General features: G+C 33.7%; 1 protein-coding gene across 1 annotated transcript; it reads right to left on the reverse strand.

Annotated features, from left to right (window-relative positions):
- On the reverse strand, window positions 1–27260 carry LOC132755118 (sorting nexin-6-like). The gene is made up of 14 exons (XM_060745915.1): window positions 27167–27260; window positions 27020–27067; window positions 19002–19106; window positions 16759–16869; window positions 16015–16136; window positions 12095–12218; window positions 11146–11241; window positions 10121–10226; window positions 9424–9499; window positions 6914–6953; window positions 5164–5346; window positions 4847–4910; window positions 4559–4644; window positions 1–1990 (listed from the first exon to the last, which is right to left on the reverse strand). Exons 1-14 carry the CDS (start codon window positions 27170–27172, stop codon window positions 1934–1936), a joined length of 1224 nt encoding a protein of 407 aa, XP_060601898.1. The 5' UTR covers window positions 27173–27260; the 3' UTR covers window positions 1–1933.
- Between the last annotated feature and the right edge of the window lie 3 nt (window positions 27261–27263).

The following is a 27263-nucleotide window of genomic DNA, read 5'->3' on the forward strand; positions in this document are numbered from 1 at the left end:
TTTTATATTTATTCAGAGGGCATGTCATATGTGAAAAATATTATATTATAAATCTATAAATTTTTGCACATATTCTCATAAAATATGCACAAAAAAAATCAAATTTCAATATTGATATACAACATTAAACATAGACAAGTTCTATAACTCGTACAATTTTGGTCCAAACATTATATCCAGAAATAATAAAGATTTTGTAACAAGTACAGAAAATTCAACCAAAACTGAATACTAGTAATAAGTCAACAATATTACTTTTAGATTTCAAACTCCATTCATGAATACCAAAATGAACAATACAGATGTTAAAAGTGAATAAAAAAGTTAAGTTGCTGAAATTTTCATTATATCCTGATAAAATAAACTGCAAATGTTTTTTAGTTCTCTTTAAATATCTTAAAACTTTTAATCAAAGACTTATTTAAAAGACTTATTTTTATAACGATATTCCATGGCATTGTACATAGGTTATGTATAACCTAAAAGTACCATATCAATTAAATATAAATCAAAGTCTTATTTCCATGGCATTGTACATAGGTAATGTATAATCTAAAAGTACCATATCAATTAAATATAAGTACATTAGCGTACAACAGATAAACCATGTTTTACAAGATGTCTTGTATTATCTTATGTATTGTTGGAAATAACCATGAATGATCCAAATCAAACATTTGCTGTTGATACAGACATAAATACCCCAGGTAACAGTAGTGCTGAAACATAGCAGCCTCTCTTTATAACAGTTATCCCAAACTCAGATATTTTTATCTGTACCCGCAACCAGTATAGGATCCTTAACGTTTATCTATGTCTGTATTCGGTAAATTTGTCAGAAAATTACTAAGGCAGTTTGAAATAAATAAACAAGAATAGATACAAAACAGATAAGAGTAATGTATAGGGTATATGAACTGATTTCAATAAAAGTGAACAATCAAAATGATATACATGTACAAATAAATTACACAATCTAAATAAAGAAACTAACCAAATAACAACAAACAGCCTAGATGAAGAATGATAATATTTTATTATGTAATTTACTTTTTACGAGTTTTTTTTTCTAATTTCAAAACCTGCATTTTAGCACAAAAACTAACAAAACCAGGAAGTATTTGAAAAAAAAAATGTTCTCAACTCCAATATATTAAAACTAAGTTTACAGTAATTCAAAACTGTACTAAAAAACTGTATCCAATTTACAATAGATGCACATTAAAATGTCATAAAAGTGAAACAAATATATCTGCAGATTAAATATTTGCCAAATTTGGCAGACAAACCTGCCTCGACTATTGTTTTACTGTGTATTATATAAATCATATATTAATAATAGTTCGGTTTCTCATTAGAAATAATATGGAATGTTCTTCTATGTAAACACTATTGTTTTATATGTCAATTTTGATTCTGTGATCTGTGAACTTTAATTCCGATTTGTTGCATATGTATAAAATAATGCTGACCAAAAAAAAACAACATCACTACTTAGTTAATGTATAATCCGACGAAAATAATTAAACAAAGAAACATAATAGCCCATTTTAATAGGCCAAGCAAAAAAAAATGTGTCTACTTGTGATGTTATTTACTATAGTTGCTGTTCCAGCATCTATATATTCAATTACCATACAACGTATTGCACTCTTTGTAGTAAAAATAATCATGCTTTATCATTTAATGATATCGTAACAACATAAGCTGTGCTTTTTTCATGCCATTAAATGGTTACTATGGCAACAACATAACTTTTTTGTGTAATATTTTTCATGTCTTTGTCAACAGTCGGATTCAAAGAACGTCTCTATTCCCATCAAGAATTTTTTTTTAAGACACTTCTATTCGATAAACCAGCTGTCACTTCTAGCACTTGTCATTATATATACTATAACACAGTATTTCATTAACATTGTATTCATCTATATATCTACTCTTCTTCCTCCTTCAATGCTGCAATGCAACTGTTGTACAACTGTAGCTGTGCCTAAAATTACACAATGAGATATATTATTTCTATATAAAAACAAGAGCCGGTTGAACCGGGTGATGCTCCCCGAATAGGTTTTGGACACAGGAAGGTATACCTCTTGTAGTGTCAGAGATATGTCACAGACAAAGTTCAAAGTGTAAAAACAACCAAAATCCAACTTCAAAAAACGAAGTTATGGGCCGGACACGCTTTTGCTGCAAGGTCATGCTGTGACCTTGACCTTCAAGGTAGGGACCCAAATATTGCGCGCGACACGTCGTCTCAATATGGTGATCATTTCTGTGAAATAGTTTTAAAATCCGACTTCAAATAATGAAGTTATGGACCGGACACGATTTTGCTGCAAGGTCATACTGTGACCTTGACCTTAAAGGTAGCGACCCAAATTTGCACGCGACACATTGTCTCAATATGGTGATCATTTCTGTGAAATAGCTTTAAAATCTGACTTCAAATAACAAAGTTATAGGCTGGACACGAATTCGGGACATATGTACGGACAGACGGAACAGCCGGCGACTATATGCTCCCCCAAAATTTTTCGGGGAGTATAACAAGAAATCTAAGTACAGTTATTGTTGACTCTGATAACTCTGACAAGTTTTCAAAAGTAAAACCTCCAAACTACCAGTATAATCATTCTGGAAACATTAAGTAAATAATTATCTACTACACAAACTTTTCAATCTCCAGATTGAACAAGAGCCATGTCAACATGGCCATCCCCCGCCGAATGTGTTTGCTCATTGGAAGAATATATATGTAGTACAGCAGAATAATTCCATTTTAAGAGGTCTTTTGGTAATGAAAACTGATGGCTATAGTGATTACAGATTTGAAACCTATGTGAATACTGATGGCTGAAAATAACAAAGGGCAATAACTGAAAAATAATGCAGGGTAGGTTATCATTCTTGTGCACTGCACACCTCCTGAGTGAGATCTATGTACCTATGAAGTTTCATGTTGATATCTCATAGGCTTTTGGAGTTATGCTCTGGACAAAAATCAATTTTGAAAAATAACAAAGGGCAATAACTCAAAAATTATGCAGGGTAGAGTTATCATTCTTAAGCACTGCACTCCTCCTCAATGAGGTCTATCCACCTATGAAGTTTCAAGTTGATTACTCAAATACTTTTAGAGATATGCTCTGGACAAAAATTTCGGACGGAAGGTCGGACGGACGGACGGAGACTATTTCTTTTTAAACTAGAACTCCGCGAGTCGGATGTGTCGCCTTGTGAACAATATAGTTTAACAGAAATGGCAAAGACAAAAATGAAATTTGAAAATCAACAAAGGGCAATAACTCAAAAAATAAGAAATGCAGATCAGCAGTTTCTGTGCACTGCACTTCTTATCAATAAAATCTGTCATCCTATTAAGTTTCAAGTCTAAAGCTTTTATAATTTATGAGAAATGGCCTGGACAAAAATAAAGTATGAAAATTAACAAAGGGCAATAACTCAAAAAATAAGAAATGCAGATCAGCAGTTTCTGTGCACTGCACTTCTTATCAAAAGATCTATCATCCTAATAAGTTTCAAGTCTAAAGCTTTTATAATCTATGAGAAATGGCCTGGACAAAAATAAAGTATGAAAACTAACAAAGGGCAATAACTCAAAAAATAAGAAATGCAGAGTACCAGTTCTTGAGCACTGCACTTCTTCTTAATGAGATCTATCATCCTATGAAGTTTCATGTCCATAGCTTTTATACTTTAGGAGAAATGGCCTGGACAAAAATAAAGTATGAAAATTAACAAGGGCAATAACTCAAAAAATAAGAAATGCAGAGTACCAGTTCTTGTGCACTGCACTTCTTCTTAATGAGATCTATCATCCTATGAAGTTTCATGTCCATAGCTTTTATACTTTAGGAGAAATGGCCTGGACAAAAATAAAGTATGAAAATTAACAAAGGGCAATAACTCAAAAAATAAGAAATGCAGAGTACCGGTTCTTGTGCACTGCACTTTTTCTTAATGAGATCTATCATCCTATGAAGTTTCAAGTCCATAGATTTTATACTTTAGGAGAAATGGCCTGGACAAAAATAAAGTATGAAATAAACAAAGGGCAATAACTCAAAAAATAAGGAGTACAGAGTACTGGTTCTTGTGCACTGCACTTCGGGTCATTATGAGAAGCATGCATACCAAGTTTGAAGTCAATCCGACTTATAATGACTGACTTATGCTCCGGACAAGCTTTAGGGGACGCCGACGCCGACACCGACGACGACACCGACAACAACGCCGACAACGACGCCGCCGACAAAAGTAACCCCTATATGTCGCCTTTTTCAAGGCGAAACAAAAAGGATGTTTCTTTGTTTAATTTTTTTTTGTTGAAGAAAAGAAAAAGGAGATTAAAAAGTTTGTGTCGTAGATAACTACCAGTATAATACAAGTTAACAATATTTAAAAGCAGTCAATAGAATATACAGACTGGAAAGTGAAACAAAAAGTTACTGTTTGTGCTCTAGCAGTCAGTATACATTAAATTTGTCAATGTATTGTGTGAACTAGAAGAATTAAAATCAATTTAATGACCTACCTTTGCATGTTTTAATTCTAGTTCTACTAAATCACCAAAGTTTTTCTTAAAGTAAGCTATTCGTCTTTGTTTGAATTCTGTCAGTTCTGAAATGAAAGAAAAACATATTTTACTCTGATAATGAATTTACAAAACAAGCAACAGGAATTGACACAAAACCAGGTATTTGTTTTTTGCCAATAATTATTGGCTGATAAAAAAAACAAGCCATTTTGTCAGCAGCATATATGTTTATATCCTAATTTACAAGCAAAAAAGTACATTTATTTCAAGCATTATTTCACTTACCCTTTTTTGCCACTTCAGATATTTTTTCAAACTTCTCACAACAAGACTGTTGGTTTTTCTCTGCCTAAAAATAATACATATTTCATTAAATATGAGCATGACTTTATTAATGAACAATTTATGTGCAAGCCCCTTTTTGAGCCTCTTTTTACTCTTTTAAGAGTGGTTTTGTGCATATTTGTGACTTTAATAATTTATGTCTATGTAAAAAACATTTTTCTCCTATCCCCTCACTGTATTACTGTACAGTAATAACAATTTAAAATGCAATTTATAAATATATATTATACAAGTCATATAGTATGCAATCGTCTTACCTGAGGAACCTCTTTATTTTTTGTTCTTGCTTTCTCTAGATTTTTATTGGCAGTTTCATAATCAGCTAGTGCTCTAGTTCTACGGTATAAGAGGTCTTTCCCTGCCTCGGAGTCCCTCATATAATAGCGTAAAGTATCACTTAGTTTTAAATCTTCATCTGTGGCAACCCTTCCTTCCAATTTCTGAAAATAATAATTAACTTTGTAGAGGTAAACTTTAATAAATGTTGCTTTTTTTCCAAAGCTGATGCATCAGCAATCATGAGGTTTGCACATTTGGGATTAGGAGCCAGACTAAACAAACACCAATAGGCTACTATTGTTCTAATATTACATTATTGTTCCAATATTACAAGATTATAAACAAACATTTGTTTAAACATGTTACTTTTAACTCAGGTGGTACTAATCAATTAATTAGGAGGTGGAAGTTGAATAACATCATGGTAAAATCTAACAAACATTTTTTAGAGGAAGATTTCTAATCTCTGCTGTGTAGATGTAGTGACAACAGACCTCATGCCCTAGTGACCATGTTTATACCAAAACAAAATAATATGAAAAACTTCAGTAGACAGTCATTTCATGAAATAATTTCTATGAAATTATATCAAAATCTGACCAACAATATTTGACAAGACGTTTTTTTAAAGTTTTTCCTTTTCATTTTCATGGCAACCAGTGTTCTGCAAGGAATTATTTTTTCAGCAACTTTATACAGGATCAGTCTAGGAACAATCTTATGAAGTTTTGATGATAATCAACCAATGAAAGATAGGGTGACATGATGATCATACAGACAGACCACCAGATGCAGGACAATGAGTGATCACTATAGCTCACCTTATGTAAGTTGCTCTCTGGTGAGCTAAAAAATCAAAGGTCTGCAAGCTCTGTGGTATTTTCTGATCTTTGCAATCTAAATCATTTTGTATATCTGTATGTATTTTCCTGTTATAAGTTTATTTCTATATACTATAATTCACCTTGCAGGGCACCGAGATGCAGCGACTACGTTTGGATTTTTTACTATAACAGTTTGATACATACGGAATTTTGCATGACTAGAGTTGCATCAAAAATCATTTATGTTCATTTTCTATGACATCCACACTTTATCCTTTTATCCTTGCATAGCGTGGCTACTTTCTTAAAAAAGACACTTAAAAAAAAAAGTTGCCTCGACTGGGTTTGAACCCCAGACCTCTCACACCCTAAACGAGCGCGTTACCCCTGCACCACGGAGAAGTGTAACGGAAACAGTATGAATAAAATCAAATAATTCTAATTTCAGAATGTCCGTGCAGGGTTTGTAATTCTTATTAATTTCGAGATAGCCTCGTGTTTCGATGCTCTTTCTATTACGTAAATAATTTAGCGATAATCTTCTCGCCAAAACAGTCCGACATGTATAATTTCACTACTTGACAGTCAGATTTATTTGTGTAATACTCTCTGAGGTATTCGGTAATCGACATCGCTAAAAATAGCATTTTCATTGATTAAAATCATATGCATCCGCATGCATTTATTGACAATTCTATAAGCCAACGTTACTTTTAAACTTTGAATGCGTTGTAATTTGTTTGATGCCTGTAACAAAATAAAAATATTTCTTTCTTTTACATCGATAGTTTTAAGCTGTTTTGAGAACTACTTGTTGTTAGGTTTGTCGTAAAACTTCCGTGTCAGAGATTGAATGTCGATCAGAAAATCAATAAAATTGAAATTTTACAATGGAATTACTTACTCTTGCTTTTTCTAAGGCTTCTGCTACTTTTGTAAACACCCTGAAAATCAAAAGAATTCAGCATGATGATTTTTTATCACATTATCATAATGTCATTGACTTTTCAGAGTAGTTCTTAATTTAGTTCTTGACTACAGCATACAGCATTATTTTCCACAAAGCTACACATCAAGATGTCACATATTAGAACTGAATGTTTTGTGGTGAAGATGTGTAAGTGGCTAGAATGCTCAGTCAGTAGAGTGCAGAAAGGTATTCCAAATGTCCTTGGTTTGAGTTTTCCGTCAGGCTGCACATTTCCGCCACCCAGTAACAATAACTCATAGGATAAGCATGTATGTTGTACATAGAACAGTTAGCAATATTAACCACTAAAGTTCATCACCAACATTTTGACCTGATGTGCTGCACACATCAAACATCACCAGTAAGTACTTCTAGAAAATTTAACAAAATAAGATATTGCTAAGGCATATTTTTTCTCACTGCAATATTTTACATTTGAAATTCATTCAATGTTCCCGCTTTTTAAATACTTTAAAAAAAACAGAAATTCCTTTCTTAAATTTGAATTGTTATGGCAACTTATCAGTTTAACTGGTTCAAGAAGACCTTGGGTCTTTCTGCATTGTTAAAGGCACAAGCAGGCACTGCAGGCACTGACCTTATTCTACCTAGCTGGATAAAAGTTGATAAGTTTCTAAAACAAGAGGGCCATGATGGCCCTGAGGTCGCTCACCTGTATAAAGGCACCCGGAGCAGGGCCAGTTTAAACCCCAGGACTTTTATTTGAACAAACTTGAGAGACACCCATTAGAAGATGTCTCACGATGTATAGTTTTTACTACACACATATAATGAATAAAAACGATCAACCCCCCACTTCAATTCCCCCCCCCCCAGCAGGGCCAATTTTAACCCAAGGGCTTTTATTTGAACAAACTTGGTAGACACCCATAAGAAGATGTTTCATGCTAAACATCTAAGCTCTAGCTCATTGGGTTTTTATAAAAGAAGTTTTTTTAAGTTTTTACTATACACATATAGTTAAAACCAATGACACCCCTGGGGCCGGGCCAGTTTTGACCCCAGGGCTTTTATTTGAACAAATTTTGTAGACACTTACTAGAAGATGTTTCATGCTTAATATCTAAACTCTAGCTATTTGGGTTTTTTCAAAGAAGATTTTTAAGTTTTTGCTATACACATATAAGGAAAATCAATAAGACCCGGGGCAGGGCCAATTTTGACCCCAGGGCTTTTATTTGAACAATCTTGGTAGACACCCATTAGAAAATGTTTCATGCTAAATATCTTAGCTCTAGCTCTTTGAGTTCTTTAAAAGAAGATTTTTTAAGTTTTTACTATATGCATATAGGGAAAATAAATGACCCCCTGGGGCGGGCCAATTTTGACCCCAGGGCTTTAATTTGAACAAATTTGGTAGACACTCATTAAAAGATGTTTCATGCTAAATATCTTAGCTCTAGCTCTTTGGATTCTTTAAAAGAAGATTTTTTTAAGTTTTTACAATAAGCATATAGGGAAAATCAAAGACCCCCCTGGGGCGGGGCCAATTTTGACCCCAGGGCTTTTATTTGAACAAACTTGGTAGACACTCACTAGAAGATGTTTCATGCTTAATATCTAAACTCTAGCTATTTGGGTTTTTTCAAAGAAGATTTTTTAAGTTTTTACTATATGCATATAGGGAAAATCAATGACCCCCTGGGGCGGGGCCAATTTTGACTCCAGGGTTTTTATTTGAACAAACTTTGTAGACACTCATTAGAAGATATTTAATGCTAAATATCTTAGCTCTAGCTCTTTGGGTTCTTTAAAAGAAGATTTTAAAAGTTTTTTTCTTTCGGTTGCCATGGCAACCAGAGTTCTGCATGGAATTAAATTCTTTGAACAATTTTTAAAGGTGACCACCAAAGGAACATTCCTGTGAAGTTTGGATGAAATTGGCATAGTGGTTTATGAGGAGATGTCATTTAAAGTAAAAGTTTACGGACGGACGATGGACGGCCGGACGCCGGACGAAAAGCGATCACAAAAGCTCACCCTGTCACTTTGTGACAGGTGAGCTAAAAAAGCCTTGCGGATTGCAACGATTTACTTTCATGCTTGAGTTGAATGGTCAGTATACACAATAACCAGGCTATTATGTTCCAGTGACAGAAATCCGGATTTGAATCTACTAGGCTGGTCAGACTACCAGATTGGAATTTTCACTAGCCCAAAAGACAGTTCACTAGCACGATTCATTTGTTTAAAATGTTGTTTATATTGCCTTTGAAAATACAGTAGCCTGGTTGGGCTTGTTACTGTGAAAGTCGGTAGCCCGAGGAGAAATTTAGTCGTCAGGGGCTATCGGACTACTGCTAATTCCGAACACTGATGTCCAATGTACACTTTTCAGCTACCCTTTATCCTCTATAAATGACTGTATCAAAATTTACTCATTTATCTTACTGGATGCAAACCTGTACTAGCACTCTACTTACTTATCTAATTCTGTATTTTCTAAAGTTGCCAATTGTACAAAGCCTGAGGAAATCTGTATGTAGTTATCTGCTACATCTGTAACAAATTAGTAAACAAGTTAACATAAGCATATTTCTTATCTTATAAAGTCAGGTATGTTTCAATTATGATCAAGTTATCATGCTAGACCTAAAAGCCAAAGAATTTGTACTTTAAGAATTGTAAATAAAATTAATTATCAGGACTTAATTCTAAAGTAAAGCCAAACATGTCTAAAAATCATTCTCACCTTGAAATAAATTTATCTGACATATGAATTTGAAAGTTACTTGAAAGTTAATCAAAATCTGATATTTTCTTCATATATTTAATATGAAGGCCAAACAAATATGTTCTGCTTCTGGTCATGGAAACACAGAAAAAGAAAGGCATGTGGGAGTTTTTTTTTTACATATTTTTCATATTACATGTATATATTTATCGAAAAAAAAATTTGAAAAAAGAAAGAAAAAAAGACTAAGACAAATCAACAGTCTAGGATGGACTGTTTTTTATGCTAAGTAGGGGGAGCCAAAACAGAACTTTTCTTTGGCCTATAAACTGACTATCCAAATCCTTATGATAAATTGTAAACAAAATATACAATTTTCAGGCTATTCAGCTAAAATATATCTTGAAATAAATGTATATTAGAGCACTCAAAGTTTGGTTACTTACTCTTGTGAGCTTTTGTCATTTTGTCAGATTTATGCGTGGCATCTTTTATTTTGGTGTGATAGGCTATAAGGAATGTTTTCTCTGACTCAAAAAAATCATCAACATCCTAAAAATATATATAACATAAAACTTTGTACATAAATTAACATACAAGAAAACTGAATAGTCATAAATAATTAAATTTCTACAACATTTAATGTGTGACCACTTCTTTAATATTACAGTCTGGTAACTAGATCTTTTCTTTTCTTGATCTTGCACGAGCATATGCAAAGCCTACAAACCACAAAACCCTTGGAATAATTATCAGACAAGGATTGTAAAATTTTGTTCCCACAAAGTTACAAAAAAACACAGTTTATTCCTTTTGATGTTATTGATCAGAAAAATAAAACAAGTGTATGTATTAACATTCATACGTACTGACCAACCCACCATAGTTATGTTCCCCACTTTTTTAAAGGCAATTAAATTATTTTAATTCTTAATTAGAAAATCATATTAACATTGCCATTTTAAGGTTTCATAATTAAAACTCAACATTATTAAGCAATGTTTTATGCAGCTTTTATGGAAAATTTCTAGGGGTGTGGATCGTCGGATAATTGACGATCCGATCCGAACCAAGATTCAGCACTTACGATTCACAAATCGAACCACGAACCTTTTGTTAGCAAGACACCCTTTAAAACATGAACATTAGTTCTAAAAAAATGTTTATTTTTCTTTAAGCACGAGTATCTTAATGTATATTTGTGCAACCTATACAAAAGTATTTCAAAACATTGGAAGTAAATTTTGCTGGTGGTATTTTGGTAAACATCGCATTATTCATACTCAAATTGTATTGTTTCCCCGAACTTTAGAGTGTGAGAAACAGAAAATGGATATAAACAAATAAGATCGTGATCCATGATCCCAGGACTTATGAATATTTGTACTCGATTATTCATTGCGATTCGTGATTATCTGAGTACTCGGATACTCGCCCCAGCCCTAAAAATTTCTGAGTATATTTACCATACCTTTTGACCAGCCAGTAACACCTCATCAGCACTTTTTGTGATACTTTTAAAGAATCCTCCGAGTTTCTCCTTCTTGTTTTTCCCTCTCACACTTAACTGTAAAACAGAACATTCAGACATAAGACCAAACGCTTTTGAAACTCATCAGGATTTTCTTAGTTACTATTAACTTAAATTTTGGAAAAATACATATGTCAAAATGTATGGGGTCTTCTTCAAATTTAAAATTTTGTTTTTTTTTCTCTCAGGAAAAGATGAAGTTGAAAATGGATTTTTTAAGGTTTCAGATGCCTTTCCAGGTAAGAAATATATGCACAGAAAATAAGAACACTTTTATTTTTTATAATTTATACTATGCTTTCCATTATTCTAAATGTTATCGTGGATTGAATAAGAGGAGGTCTTTGACATTTACTTTTTTCAAGTAAGGAGCACAATTATGCCAAAATCAATTGCCCTAAAAATGCAGATGAAATTCTAAGGAAGAATAATAAAGATTTCAAAGCAATTTCTTAAAGCATGTAGACAAAATGTTAGGTGGTAAATAAAATATTTCAGATTGAAAAAAAAAAACACCTTATTTATGAAAAAATGGAATTCTGGGGAAAAGTCTTAAATATGTTTTCCTTTTAATTTAATAATTTGTTTTGTACATTTACGTCATTTTTCTTTATGTATCAACTGAGGAAGCTGAATAAAGCAAAACATGTTTTGATACTTAATTTGTGTTGGTTTTTGATCCAATTGTCCTATCTGTTATAAATAAGCATTCTAAATTTAAAGGCAATTTATATCAGAGGGTTCAGCGTAAAAGGTCCAAACGCAGGATTACCTGAACCGAAATTTTATGGCTTTTTTGGTCATAATGTTTTCAACAAACCTACAAGAGAAAAACTTGGTTATATTCAAATACTCCATTTTTGAAAGCGTAACAACAAGTTTTTCTTACATCTTGATCAAAGCTCAGAAAAACTTCAAAGTTCATGTCCCCTCTGAGTGCAGGATGGGCCGCTATCCTCTGTAGAAATACTTCATGCATGGCAACTGTCTTCTTGAAAGTCGCTAAATATTCACTGTAACAAAAGAATTTCTTCTTAGTAAATACTTGTATAATATCACATTGCTTGAAACATTATCATCTAGTCTATTGTCAATAACTTTAGCAAAAATCAACCAGTCAAATATTTTATCTTACATTAGTGATGCATGTTGCAACATTTAAAAAATGTTTTTTTTCAAATAATCTTTAGCTAACTTTAGAATTATACTGCAAGAGCAAATTTTTTAAAAGAGCATTTTTTAAGTATCAAAATCTTATAAAATCATAGATTTATAAAATCTATCATAGAATTAGATCGAGGCCTGGGAAATCCTATCTGAAGGTGAGCGGTCTGTCAGAAACGAGCCTTAAGTCTCCTTGTAGCATAAAAAATTATTATAAATATATTGTGACTCTGTGGACACTACAACACTCACTATTCATTATATATGGCCTAAATCGGGTTTAATTGTTGTTTATAGAGGAGTCGCTGTCACATATATATAGGAATGTGTGAAAAAAAACTGTATTGAAGTGTTGTATATGGCATATGAGATACAATTTTTTAGCATTGCTGAGAGACAGATTATCTATGCAATAAGTGAGAAATGCAAGTACTATAATAACAAGCAATTATCATAGTATTGCAAGCAATCCATAAGTCCCCTACCGGTTAGAACCCCAGCAACATTCTGATGGGCCATTTGCCATTCAATTTTACCAGTGAATGAATGACAGGAATGAACTTAAATCTTTTGAGTTCTAAGTTTGTCTATATCACAGTAATGTGTTAAGTTTCCATGCCTAGTAAGTAAATTATGTTTATACAACCTTGTCATATTATTACGATGTGGGATTTTAAAGTAAATCCTATAAGGAATGAAGAAGTTGGAGTGAAAATACCAGTTTCTTGAAAAAAATCTAAGTTCAAACTCAAAGGGGACATAATTCTGGAAATAGTCTTGCTAGAGTATTTAACCTTCTCAAAAATGTCGAGTGATAATAAGAAACATATATATGAAGTTTGAAGTAGATACATTAGAAAACAAGAAACATGGCAATGCCATGAAACCAGGTTTTCAATTATCACCATTGTAGATAAATATGTTGTATTTGAAATACAAATACAAGCAACAAACAATGTAACTATGTGCAATGTAAAACATGAATAATGTAGGAGGAATTGCCACCGAGTAGTGTTCACTATATATTCTGTATAAGGAAAAAAAACAAAGGGCCATAATTAGGTCAAATATTATCCAATCACAAAACCCTGACAATATGCACCAGGGCACTTGATGACAAAGCTTCTGTGAAAGTTTAAACAAAATCCGTTGAGAATTGTAGAAGGAGTTCAGCACAGAAGAAATTGTTCACTATAAATTCTATATAAGGGGCAATAAATAGGTCAAATATTATCCAATCGCAAAACCCCGACAATATGCCCCAGGGCACTTGGTGACAAAGGTTCTGTGAAAGTTTTGTCAAAATCCGTGGAGAAATGTAGGAGGAGTTGCGCACAGAAGAAATTGTTCACTATATATTCTTTATAAGGAAAAAAAACAAAGGGCCATAATTAGGTCAAATATTATCCAATCGCAAAACCCTGACAATATGCCCAAGGGCACTTGATGACAAAGCTTCTGTGAAAGTTTGGTCAAAATCTGTTGAGAAATGTAGGAGGAGTTGCGCACAGAAGAAATTGTTCACTATATATTCTATATAAGGAAAAAAAACAAAGGGCCATAATTAGGTCAAATATTATCCAATCGCAAAACCCTGACAATATGCCCAAGGGCACTTGATGACAAAGCTTCTGTGAAAGTTTGGTCAAAATCTGTTGAGAAATGTAGGAGGAGTTGCGCACAGAAGAAATTGTTCACTATATATTCTATATAAGGAAAAAAAACAAAGGGCCATAATTAGGTCAAATATTATCCAATCGCAAAACCCCGACAATATGCGCCAGGGCACTTGATGACAAAGCTTCTGTGAAAGTTTGGTCAAAATCCGTTGAGAAATGTAGAAGGAGTTGCGCACAGAAGAAATTGTTTACGCCCGCCCGCCCGTCCGCCCGCCCATCCGCCCGCCGACATACCTCAATCTAATAACCAGTTTTTTCCTTCGGAAAACCTGGTTAATAAAGAAGTTATTTAAAAAAGACAACATTTTTTCCCCTAAAAAATCTAAGTTCAAGGGAGGTAATACTGATAATTTTTGTGCTAGAGTTATAAACCTTGTCACATATGATGTGGTTGATGACCAGAAACTTATATTTAAAGTTTGAAGTAAACACCTTAAGAAATAAAGAACATATAGTGAAAAAGCTGAAAAATTTAAATCAGATATCTTGAAATTCAGGCTATTTGTTGCCATAGCAACCAGAATTTTCAACATAGGAAGAAAAGAAAAAGATGTGCATAATCTCCAGACTGCCATCTACCCATATTTCAAGTTTCATAAAAATATTTTCAGTACTTTTTGAGTTATCACTGGATCCAGTTTATGTGTTAAATTTGCCATATTTTCAGACTATTTGTTGCCATAGCAACCAGAATTTTCAACATAGGAAGAAAACTAGAAATGTGTCCATAGGACACGGATGCCCCCACACGCCACTGTTCTGTCAATCTTATGACTCTAGGTCAAATATTTTTTGGACTACATGTGCCACAAGTTGAAAACTAAAAATCTACAAAGGGCCATAATTCTGTTAAATTTGGTCGCAGCAAAAATTCCTTCCTTTACTACCATCTACACATTAAGGTTGTTAATCCTTGGAAGTTTAAGCAAAATCTGCTATCCGGTTTAAGAGGAGTTGCGTTCACAAAATTTCTACATAGTATATAATGAAAAAATCAACAAAGGGCCATAATTCTGTTAAATTTGGTTGCAGCAAAAATTCCTTTCTTTACTACCATCTACACATTAAGGTTGTTCATCCCTGGAAGTTTAAGCAAAATCTGCCATCCGGTTTAAGAGGAGTTGCATTCACAAAATTTCTACATAGTATATAGTGAAAAAATCAACAAAGGGCCATAATTCTGTAAAATTTGGTCGCAGCGAAAATTCCTTCCTTTACTACCATCTACACCTGAAGGTTGTTCATCCCTGGAAGTTTAAGCAAAATCTGCCATCCGGTTTAAGAGGAGTTGCGTTCACAAAATTTCTACATAGTACATAGTGAAAAAATCAACAAAGGGCCATAATTCTGTTAAATTTGGTCGCAGCAAAAATTCCTTCCTTCACTACCATCTACACATTAAGGTTGTTCATCTCTGTAAGTTTAAGCAAAATCTGCCATCCGGTTTAAGAGGAGTTGCGTTCACAAAATTTCTACATAGTATCTAGTGAAAAAATCAACAAAGGGCCATAATTCTGTTAAATTTTGTCGCAGCGAAAATTCCTTCCTTTACTACCATCTACACATTAAGGTTGTTCATCCCTGTAAGTTTAAGCAAAATCTGCCATCCGGTTTAAGAGGAGTTGCGTTCACAAGATTTCGGGACGTACGTACGGACGGACGGACGGACAAGTGCAACGCTATATGCTCCCACATTGTGGGGGCATAAAAAAAGCATGTGCATAATCTCCAGACTGTCTTCTTCCCATAAATCAAGTTTCATAAAAATATTTTCAGTACTTTTCAAGTTATCGCGGGATCCAGTTTTGTGGACGGACGGACTGACAGACGGACAGAGGGTAAACCTAAAGTCCCCTCCGGTTAAACCGGTAGGGGACTTATAACTGCATCCAGATAATATGACATCCAGTATACATCACCATGAAATGTATAAAACAACTTTCATTTTATATTACATAAAACTTACGCTTCCAGTTCTTGTTTCATCTTTGTAAATTCTTCTTTCGTCATTGTGCCTTCTCCCTCGCCAAGTTTCTGTAATTTTTCTCTAGATGCATCAAAATCTGGCCTGGGCGGGGCTGGTGGAATCTAGTATAGAAACAAGTAAGCAACAAATAAGATAAGATACAACAAAAATTATGTTTTTCTATCGCACAAATTTTTTCTAATTTTTAAAGAAACAAAATTGATTCATAGTGTGTTAAGCTTGATGTGAATCACTTCCAATGCTATTTCAAGGTTTATTTTAACATGCTAAATGAGTAACAGGAATTCATTTTTACTTGGAGCACTTGATAAAAAGCTGTACAAGAACAAGAGGGACTTTGTTTATTCTGGTGAGCTAAAAACTTAGCAGAAAGTATTAATAACAACCCATGAAAATTAACTTTGTTTTGATACTTAGACTTATTATAAAGCGTTAGAAATATCACCTAAAAGTTAAAAGTTAAACAAAAACAACAACAACAAAAATCAACAAAACCAGAAATGATTCAAACTCAATTCAAATTTGCCTGGTATTTTGAAGTCAACTGCAAGTGTACATGTACATGCATGTTACATAAAATCAAATTTGACAAATTATTTGAGGCTGAAAGTTTATAGATTTCACTTGTTAGTACTGAAATATTAAGCAAACAAATAAAAACAAAAAGTTATTACTTCAACAATGTTTTAACCGACTGGATAGTTACAGAATTGGACAACTTACAATAATTCCAGCATATTCTGGGTTTTCAACATATCTGTCATGTAGCCAGATAAATTCCTCATGCTGCCTTACTACAGAAAACTCAGACTCCTTGAACTGTTGTAAGGTTGTCTGGAAAAAAAAGCAAGACATCATGTTGTAGAAAAGTACAATAAAAATTCCGTTGACATTTAGCAGGTAAAACATGAACTAAATGTGTTTTACATAAACAATTGAGAAGAAACAAACTGATTAAGTATCAAATCAAATTACAGCAAAAAGTTACTGATTTTTTTAAGTAAGTTTTTCTTTCATTAGTGAAACATGAAAATGGACAAAAGCATATTTGATAATAATATGATTCCAGTGAATTTATCATTTTTCATTGTTGTCATACGTAACATGATATCATAAATGAACAAGAGGGCCATGATGGCCCTGAGGTCGCTCACCTGTATATAGGGCCCCCCCACCCCCAGGCCAATTTTTACCCAAGGGTTTATTTGTTTATTTGAACAGACTTGGTAGACACCCATAAGAAGATGTTTCATGCTAAACATCTAAGTTCTAGCTCATTGGGTTTTTTAAAAGAAGATTTTTAAAGTTTTTACTATACACATATAGTAAAAACAATGACACCCCTGGGGCAGGGCCAGTTTTGACCCCCGGGCTTTTATTTGAACAAACTTTGTAGATATTTACTTAAAGATGTTTCATGCTTAATATCTAAACTCTAGCTAGCTATTTGGGTTTTTTTCAAAGAAGATTTTTAAGTTTTTGCTATACACATATAAGGAAAATCAATGACCCCCCAGGGCTGGGCCAGTTTTGACCCCAGGGCTTTTATTTGAACATACTTGGTAGACACCCATCAGAACATGTTTCATGCTAAATATCAAAGCTCTAGCTCTTTGAGTTCTTTAAAAGATTTTTTAAGATTTTGGGGCGGGGCCAATTTTGACCCCAGGGCTTTTATTTGAACAAACTTGGTAGACACTCATTAAAAGATGTTTCATGCTAAATATCTTAGCTCTAGCTCTTTGGGTTCTTTAAAAGAAGATTTTTTAAGTTTTTACTATATGCATATAGGGAAAATCTATGACCCCTTGGGGCGGGGTCAATTTTGACCCCAGGGCTTTTATTTGAACAAACTTGGTAGACATTTACTAGAAGACGTTTCATGCCAAATATCTAAGCTCTAGCTCTTATGGTTCTTTAAAAGAAGATTTTTTAAGTTTTTACTATATGCATATAGGGAAAATCAATGACCCCCCCAGGGCGGGGCCAATTTTGACCCCAGGGCTTTTATTTGAACAAACTTGGTAGACATTCACTAGAAGATGTTTCATGCGAAATATCTAAGCTCTAGCTCTTACGGTTCTTTAAAAGAAGATTTTTTAAGTTTTTACTATATGCATATAGGGAAAATCAATGACCCCCGGGGCGGGGCCAATTTTGACCCCAGGGCTTTTATTTGAACAAACTTGGTATACACTCACTAGAAGATGTTTCATGCCAAATATCTTAGCTCAAGCTCTTTGGGTTCTTTAAAAGAAGATTTTTTAAGTTTTTACTATATGCATATAGGGAAAATCAATGACCCCCTGGGGCGGGGCCAATTTTGACCCCAGGGCTTTTATTTTAACAAACTTGGTAGACACTCACTAGAAGATGTTTCATGCCAAATATCTAAGCTCTAGCTCTTAGGGTTGTTTAAAAGAAGATATTTAAAGATTTTTCTTTCGGTTGCCATGGCAACCAGAGTTCTGCATGGAATTAAATTCTTTGAACAATTTTTAAAGGTGACCACCAAAGGAACAATCCTGTGAAGTTTGGATGAAATTGGCTCAGTGGTTTATGAGGAGATGTCATTTAAAGCAAAAGTTTACGGACGGACGACGGACGGACGGACGCCGGACGAAAAGCGATCACAAAAGGTCACCCTGTCACTTTGTGACAGGTGAGCTAAAAACAATGTCAGCATCAATACACTCAACTGTTTGCACAAAAAAATGTTAATGATTACTGCAAGAACATAAATATTTACACTCTTTGTGTTAAAATGTAATAGGAATCTACGATTCTCATAGAAGTATATGTTTCAATATAAACATTGGTATGCCATGCATTAAACACTACAGTCTCAGAAAAGTTCAGAAAAAAAAAATGAAGAAGCACGGAAAAAATAGAAAATATATTTGTTGTACAAATAAGATGCAATTGTATGCACTCATGAACATAGGCTACTATATTTTCAAAATTACCTTGGTATGAACTGTGAACTTGACCTTGTCTCTCTCACTGAGGGCATCTGAGATGTCAACAAGCAATGATGTATCTGTTGACAGGTCAACTGTATCTGATCTCGACTAAAGTACAACAAAATTAACAAAATAGCTCATAAAATTTTATTAAAGTTTAATCATTATATACATGGATATATCCTTTCATCATTTCAGATATCTCAAGTATATTTTGTATATGCACACTTGGATGATTCACTCCCACAGAAGAAATGAAAGCTCCTCAAGACATTAATTTTCATTTCCTAAGAAAAATAGTAATTTCACATCACACAGCTAAAATTAATTCTTATTAATTATATCAACATTTAGTTTAAATGAATTTAGATGTGAAAAGAAGTGACCATCAATAATATAATGATTAAAGAGAGAAGTTTTATACATTTTCATTGACTTTTTAATCGATGTCTCTACCTTAAGGTAATTTTTTGAAGTTTGACAATAATCTTTATCATAAATGAAAACAGATGGCTAAACATTTTAATGTGTACTGAAAGATGTATCTATTGTGCTATGTTTGCATGTATAGATATTAAAATATGTCTTATCATAAAAAAATGCGAGAGCAATCAAAGCACTGCAAGCACTGAGGTATACATTGCTTGACATCAAGACCATGTGATTTTAATCTACTGAACTCAATAGAAGTCATCTTCTGGTTACAGTCAATTTCGAACACAAATCTAGGCTTATTTCTTCTCAAGTTATTAATAGGACAAGAAATAGGTGTTGTTCCTACAGACTAGCTAGTGCTGTGTTTTTCCAGGCAAGACTATAAGATTTGCGAAACTGAAGAGCAATACAGAAATCAGTTTGCAAAGACCGGTTTTTTATCTGCAGTATACAATGCTGAAATAGTAAAATAGAGTCTTCAGTGCTTTTATCTATTACTTTAAAAACAAGACCAACATGCGGGTTTGTAGTCTACAAAAATGTGGTATTGAATCATTCAGCAAGACTTAAAAGTTAAGTGAACATTTTTGTTTACATGCAAAACGCATTCACTGGAAAAAATGCACTCCATAGTGCAATTATTGATTCAAAATAAAAGCATTTGTACTTGACAAAATTTAGGCATCAAAGCCCTAAGCTCTAGCCTTGTACATTCTTAAATTTTTACTACAAGTACATTACGAAAATTAATGACTCCACACAAGGCAAATTTTATCCCAGGGCTAAAATTAAAACAATCTTGGTAGAGGTCGACTACACAATGTTTCATGCCAAATATCTTACCTCTAGTCTTTGTCAATTCAGAGGAGAATACTGTTTAAGTTTTTTTTTCTATACATGTATATACATTTAAGGAAATCCTAAGACACCATGGCGCCTGAGTAAACCTTGTACCTTCAGACAAGATTTCTTTTAAAGTTTTTTACTTTATACATACCATATAATGAAAACCTAAAAAGACTCCTTGGCAGAGCCATTTTGACCCCAGGGCTATAATTTGAACAATAGTGATAGAGGTTTACTACACAGGTAAAGGTTTAATGCCAAATATCAAACATCTAGCCTTTGTCAATCCAGAGGAGAATATTTTTTATGTTTTTTTTTTCTATACATGTATATACATTTAAGGAAAACCTATGACACCCTGGTGCTATTTCACTAGGGGCAACATTTGAACAACTTTGGTAAAGGACGTACAGATGATATTATTTACCAAGTATCTAAGCTCTAAGCCTTAAACCTTCGGATAAAAAGATTTTTAAAAAAGGTTTTGCTATATACATATAAGGAAAACCTTAATATATGACCCCAGGGGTGAGGCTAATTTTGACCCTTGGGCTGTAACGTGAATAATCTTGGTAGAGGTTAACTACCAAATGTTTCATGACAAATATCTAACCTCTAGTCTTTGTCAATTCAGAGGAGAAGATTTTAAGTTTTAACTACATACATATCAGGAAAATCTATAAACCCTAGTGCAGGGCTAATTTGACCCCCAGGGTATAATGTGAAAATCTTGTGAAAGTCTACCAGACAATGCCTTTTGCAAAATATCTATGCTCTAGGCCTCATTTAAGTCTTTGAACAACTTTGGAAGCCCTTTACCCATGGAACAACCCTGTCAAGTTTGGTTGAAATTGGACAAGATGTTTTCAAAAGATGTTAACTATATAATGTATAAAACACACACATATTCACGCATGCATGCACACACACACAAAAGAGGGGAATCGCTATATGCCAACACAGCATCTACATGCATCAGACCAGCAGTCCAACACATTTTCAAAAAATAAAATGACAATTACATTGTTGATGTGTTGAAAGCCTTGTGAAATTTAATAAAAGCTTTATAATATCTAGAATAAACTTTCATTTTTTCATTCCAACTGTAAACAAACAATATGAGGTATGGTACATGTTATGGTCAACCAAGTGGATCTCATTGGAGCTAGGTGGAGAGGAGTGTGGGAATCCAAAGATTAGTAAATCATGTTTGCTTACTGAGTGCATCAGAAAGTATTTAAGCACTAAGTTGAAATTTATATGGCATAATGCACTTTATGTGTGTTAATATGCTATATATCAAAATTAAATACTCAGTATCTTTTTTTTATGTTAACTATAACCTTAAAGAATTAATAAATTTCTTTTATATAATCTATGAATTCAGTTTATAGTATCTTTTTTGGTTTGACTTTTATCACAGTCTGTGCTTTTTGTGATACCATACTATTGTTTCCGGCACCTTTACTCCAAGTAAGCAAATGAAGTAATTAAAGACCAGGACCTTGAGTGTAGTAACTTTCTTTGTGAGTGGGGGATCTGAACATCACTGTCTGTCCTGTCCACCATGTCTCGATATCGGATTTGTCTTGTTACAGACCACCCTGTCTCGTGGTCTGCAAGGTCCTGCATGTATGGCCAGCTGGGACTGTTTAATGTCACCGAGGAGAACTCCATATAGTTTTTTGACAATCAATAAATATTTTACAATCCAATAGGAAAAAAATGATTCATGTAGTATCTTTTTTAGCTAAATCCTTTCAAGCTATCATCATCGTGTACAATAAAACTTACTGGTAAGGAGTTAATTAAGGGCTTCTCCCCCTAATACAAAAAAGGTCAAATTAAGAAGTAGTACTGTTACAATGCCTTATCAAAAATAAAGTCACATATATAGACAATAACTAAATATTTAACAATATTGATTTAATACAAATAAATCATTATAATATATGCAGTCCAGCCAATAATGAGCTGAAAATATTTATCAATTTCAAAGAGTGAGAAAATGAAATGCAGCCTGACTAAAACTCAAACCAGAGACACTCAGAATACCACACCTCAGCACTACCAAAAAACCCAGAACCCTTGGAATACCATACAGCAGCTCTACAACTTAAATATTTTCAGTCTCATAGTTCTATGCATTGACATAATCCACAGCATATTGAATTTTTTCCTTTTTCATTGGCACACTTAAGTAACAAAGTGAATTGACTTATGATTCAGTTATGTACCATCATAAACATATATTGGACCCTAAAAGTAACAGGGTGAAAATATCACAGGGTGAGAAAAATGTGCAGTTTGACCGGAATCAAACCTGAATCAGAATGGCTGTACTGACTCACTCAGCTGAGCTATTTAGCTGGCAATGTCAATAATCTATTACACATGGGCATAGAAGTCAAAGAAACATTCATTGATAATGACCCATTATTTAAAGTAAATCATATCAGAAACATCCCTTGAAAATGATATCATTTCATTTTTGACCCACAGTTATTACCACTACCTCCTAATGGGCCTAATTAAACTGAGCCTGCAGAATTTTATAATTTTGCTGTCTGTCAGACATGGCAGTTTCTTATGGGTTTCATCTTTATCTCCATTTGAAGGGATGTAACTCATGTTTACTAAATAGTTTGTTCTTATCTGTCTATCTTAGCCTTTACAGACTATTCTAGCTGTATATAATCATAAAAAATCTTTTATATTAACAAACAGAACATAATAAGACGAAAAATTTACCAGTTGGAGAAATTCATCAAATGAATGGAGGTCCAGGAATGATGAATATGGATAGAAATATTTTTTTGACTGGCTTTATGTACCTTCTAGTTATTGTGGCAAGGAATTTTATAATTATTCAGTTAAACCTGGTTTTTCAGTTAAGATTTCATCATAAAAAGATCTTCAGGACTCTAAATAAATTCATATTTGTGGTATCAGGGGAAATTAAATTACCATTTGTGCTAAATCTGATCATAAACATCAATCTAAATATTTAGAATGTACCTGTGTTGAGTGTCATATTTCACTCTTCACTTTGGTTATCCCAGGTCAACCCTTTTTTATATGCCCGAAAGGGCATATTATGTTATACCCCCTGGCGTCCGTCTGTCTGTCCGTCCGTCCGTCCGTTAGCAATTTGGTTTCCGGAGCATAACTTAAGTTCCATTTGGCCCACAATGTTCAAACTTCATAGGATGATTGTCCATATTGGGTAGAAGACCCCTATTGATTTTGGGGTCAAAAGGTCAAAGGTCAAGGTCACTATGACCTTAAAACTGAAAACAGTTTCCGGAGCATAACTTAAGTTCCATTCGACCCACAATGTTCAAACTTCATAGGATGATTGTCCATATTGGGTTGAAGACCCCTATTGATTTTGGGGTCACAAGGTCAAAGGTCAAGGTCACTATTACCTTGATACTGAAAACAGTTTCCGGAGCATAACTTAAGTTCCAATTGACCCACAATGTTCAAACTTCATAGGATGATTGTCCATAGTGGGTAGAAGACCCCTATTGATTTTGGGGTCAAAAGGTCAAAGGTCAAGGTCACTATGACCTTGATACTGGAAACAGTTTCCGGAGCATAACTTAAGTTCCAATTGACCCACAATATTCAAACTTCATAGGATAATTGGCCATATTGGGTAGAAGACCCCTATTGATTTTGGGGTCACAAGGTCAAAGGTCAAGGTCACTATTACCTTGATTCTGGAAACAGTTTCCGGAGCATAACTTAAGTTCCATTTGGCCCACAGTGTTCAAACTTCATAGGATGATTGTCCATATTGGGTAGATGACCCCTATTGATTTTGGGGTCAAAATGTGACTTTTAAATGTCAAGGGTCAAGGCTACTATATCCTTAAAACTGAACACAGTTTCCGGAGCTTAACTTAAGTTCCATTTGGCCCACAATATTCAAACTTCATAGGATGATTGTCCATATTGGGCAAAAGACCCCTATTGATTTTGGGGTCACAAGGTCAAAGGTCAAGGTCACAATTACCTTAAAACCAAAAACAATTTCCGGAGCATAACGTAAGTTCCATTTGGCCCACAATATTCAAACTTCATAGGATGATTGGCCATATTGGGTAGAAGACCCCTATTGATTTTGGGGTCACAAGGTCAAAGTCACTTTTACCTTAATACTGAAAACAGTTTCTAAAGCATAATCAAAGGTCCAATTGGCACACAATATTCAAACTTCTTAGGATGATTGTCCATATAAGGTAGAAGACTCCTAATGATTTTGGGGTCACAAGGTCAAAGGTTAAGGTCATTATAAATAACTTAAGTATTAATCAACCTACAGCTGTAAAATTTTATAGGATGAACAGCGAATTCCCATGTCTTACAAATGCTTCATCCTTACTAAAAAAAAAACACTTTCGGGCATATAATGCTCCGCCTAGCGGTGCTCTTGTTTACTAATGGCTTTAATATTACCTGCCCATGCAATCATAAGCTCATATATGGCTAATAATTTTACCTTATATATATCAATAGTCTAAGGAGTTATGGAAAAAAATGTTAAGGGTGGCTCAGCCTGACTGAGTGATTTGATTGTAAATAACATATTTCAAAATATATTTCTGGACTCAACATGCTTTCAAAACTCTGTAAGAAAACTGTCAAATGATGAATATTCATCTGGATTTGTTACCCAAAATCTGTGTGATTCTAGCACTTCATTTTTTCTAGGATTGCAATAGCTTTCTATTTTGTCAAATAATTTTTTCACTTTCAGTTTATGTTCTGCATTTGCCCATGTAAATTGATAACTTTAGGTCCAGCACAGTGTAATAGGATATTTACTTGTATCTTTTCATCTTTCTCAGCATTTCCACTGGCAGTCAACACTGGTAAAGTAAATTTCCATTGGCGCTTCCATTTGATAAAGTTATGTGATATGTTACCATTTTCAACATCTAAATGTCCAGGGGGTCTAAACGTATCTGCCATGATTGTCAGTTCGAATAATACCGATTACGAAGGCTAAATTCGAATAATATTGAGTACAAATCCTTAGTTCGAATAATATTGAGTACGAATCTTCCCCTTCCCGAAAATGGCTTTTGGCAATTTTTTCACTTTCAGTTTATGTTCTGCATTTGCCCATGTAAATTGATAACTTTAGGTCCAGCACAGTGTAATAGGATATTTACTTGTATCTTTTCATCTTTCTCAGCATTTCCACTGGCAGTCAACACTGGTAAAGTAAATTTCCATTGGCGCTTCCATTTGATAAAGTTATGTGATATGTTACCATTTTCAACATCTAAATGTCCAGGGGGTCTAAACGTATCTGCCATGATTGTCAGTTCGAATAATACCGATTACGAAGGCTAAATTCGAATAATATTGAGTACAAATCCTTAGTTCGAATAATATTGAGTACGAATCTTCCCCTTCCCGAAAATGGCTTTTGGACGATATATTTCACTAAAGTGGCAGAAATACTTCACACTGCAGGTGTGAAACAAATAATTGCATACTCCTCCGATGCCACCACGTTGATAGGGTTCTATTATATGCAATTATATGACAATACGTTTTCAGAACGTAAACTTTAATCCATTCATACAGACGCTTACAATGTTACATAACACTAAATAAGACATATATATCTGTATATGCTCGTTTTCTAAAACAGTTTGAAGTAGAAAAAGTATGCAAGTCTATATTTAAAAGTAAATAAGGTTTACTTGTTTGATTTAATATTAATTTTGGATGTTGGACATATTTTTATACAGAGTCTGTCGTAATTCATTCATTCTTGCACGCGCATGCGTGGATACGAAGTTTGAAGCGTAGGTTTACACAATGCTTTTATGAATGAAATAGAAATTTTCATATTTTTTGCTTTCATGTTTAGAAAATGTTTATTTAAACTGAAAGTGCATAGTTTTGAACTTTCAAAGCTTATTGACCACTATGCAAACAGTATATTAATAAAAAGTGATCTTAATGTGACAATCCTGCAAAATGAGGATCTACTTTTATCGAGGTTTCATCCGAAGGTGGATGTTGTTCAGCAAAACAGGTTAGGTATACTAAATCTGAAATACAGCTATAACTCTGTATACATTGCAAGCAATGTATACAAAAAGTTGACTGTGTCAGGAAAAGTATGATATGTTGTATATCATAATCTTGCATAGTATAGTAAACAGGTGCTGGATAGTAATTTCATTTTTGGTGATCAAGGGGAGATTACTAACTTTATGATAATCTGACCATTATTGGCAAGTAAAATGTGTTTAAATGTGTTTAACACCGGTGCCCAAGACAACAAAACTGAAAAAGTTGCAGGCTCGGTTTAATTGAGCCTGTTCATGAACAGTACCAAAAAAGTGCAAGTACTATCCACGCCCACTAACACTAGCACCCCTACCATACCATTTTCTGTCTAAGTACAGCCAACCTAGAACATACTATTTTCTATCTAAGACTAAGTACAGCACCCTCTACCATACAAAATTACTGTATAATTTCTGTCTAGTTGCAATGTGTTATACAATAAATAACAACAAATGCTGGCTATCCTGTGATTTGTGTATACATGAAAAAATTGATTGATGGTTGAAGACTTTAACATAAAGCTGCTTCATTTAAAGAAATGTCAATGACAGCATTAACATCATGAAATGTGTGTATTAATATTATACACCCTGTAAAATTTGACAGTTCATGCAAAACCCATATCAAAAATATTACTTTACCTTGTTTTCATCTCCTGCCAAGAGGTCAGGACTTTCTTCCATTCCAGTCTGAAATTTAAGAAATACATTAATTTAAAACACTCATTATTATATGTATATAAATTTGGCAAAAAAATAAAGAGGAAACACTTGTAAATGTACACCCACCATCATGGCTGCAGGTATCACGTGATCATAACTTCATTGGTGGAGCTAGTCTTTTTATATTTACAGTTCACATCGAATTTTGTCAGTCGGTAATTTT

Source organism: Ruditapes philippinarum, unplaced genomic scaffold, assembly GCF_026571515.1.
Source record: "Ruditapes philippinarum isolate M1 unplaced genomic scaffold, ASM2657151v2 ctg1187_1_1_1_1, whole genome shotgun sequence".
In the NCBI taxonomy this organism is placed as follows: Eukaryota; Metazoa; Mollusca; class Bivalvia; order Venerida; family Veneridae; genus Ruditapes; species Ruditapes philippinarum.

Excerpts from the sequence above, each read along its gene's own strand:
- LOC132755118 (XM_060745915.1), bottom strand. Across the intron at positions 10,227-11,145 it reads TGTTACTGGCTGGTCAAAAG|GATGTTGATGATTTTTTTGA; the intron begins GTATGGTAAATA and ends ATATATTTTTAG. Across the intron at positions 9,500-10,120 it reads AATGACAAAAGCTCACAAGA|ATGTAGCAGATAACTACATA; the intron begins GTAAGTAACCAA and ends AATTTGTTACAG.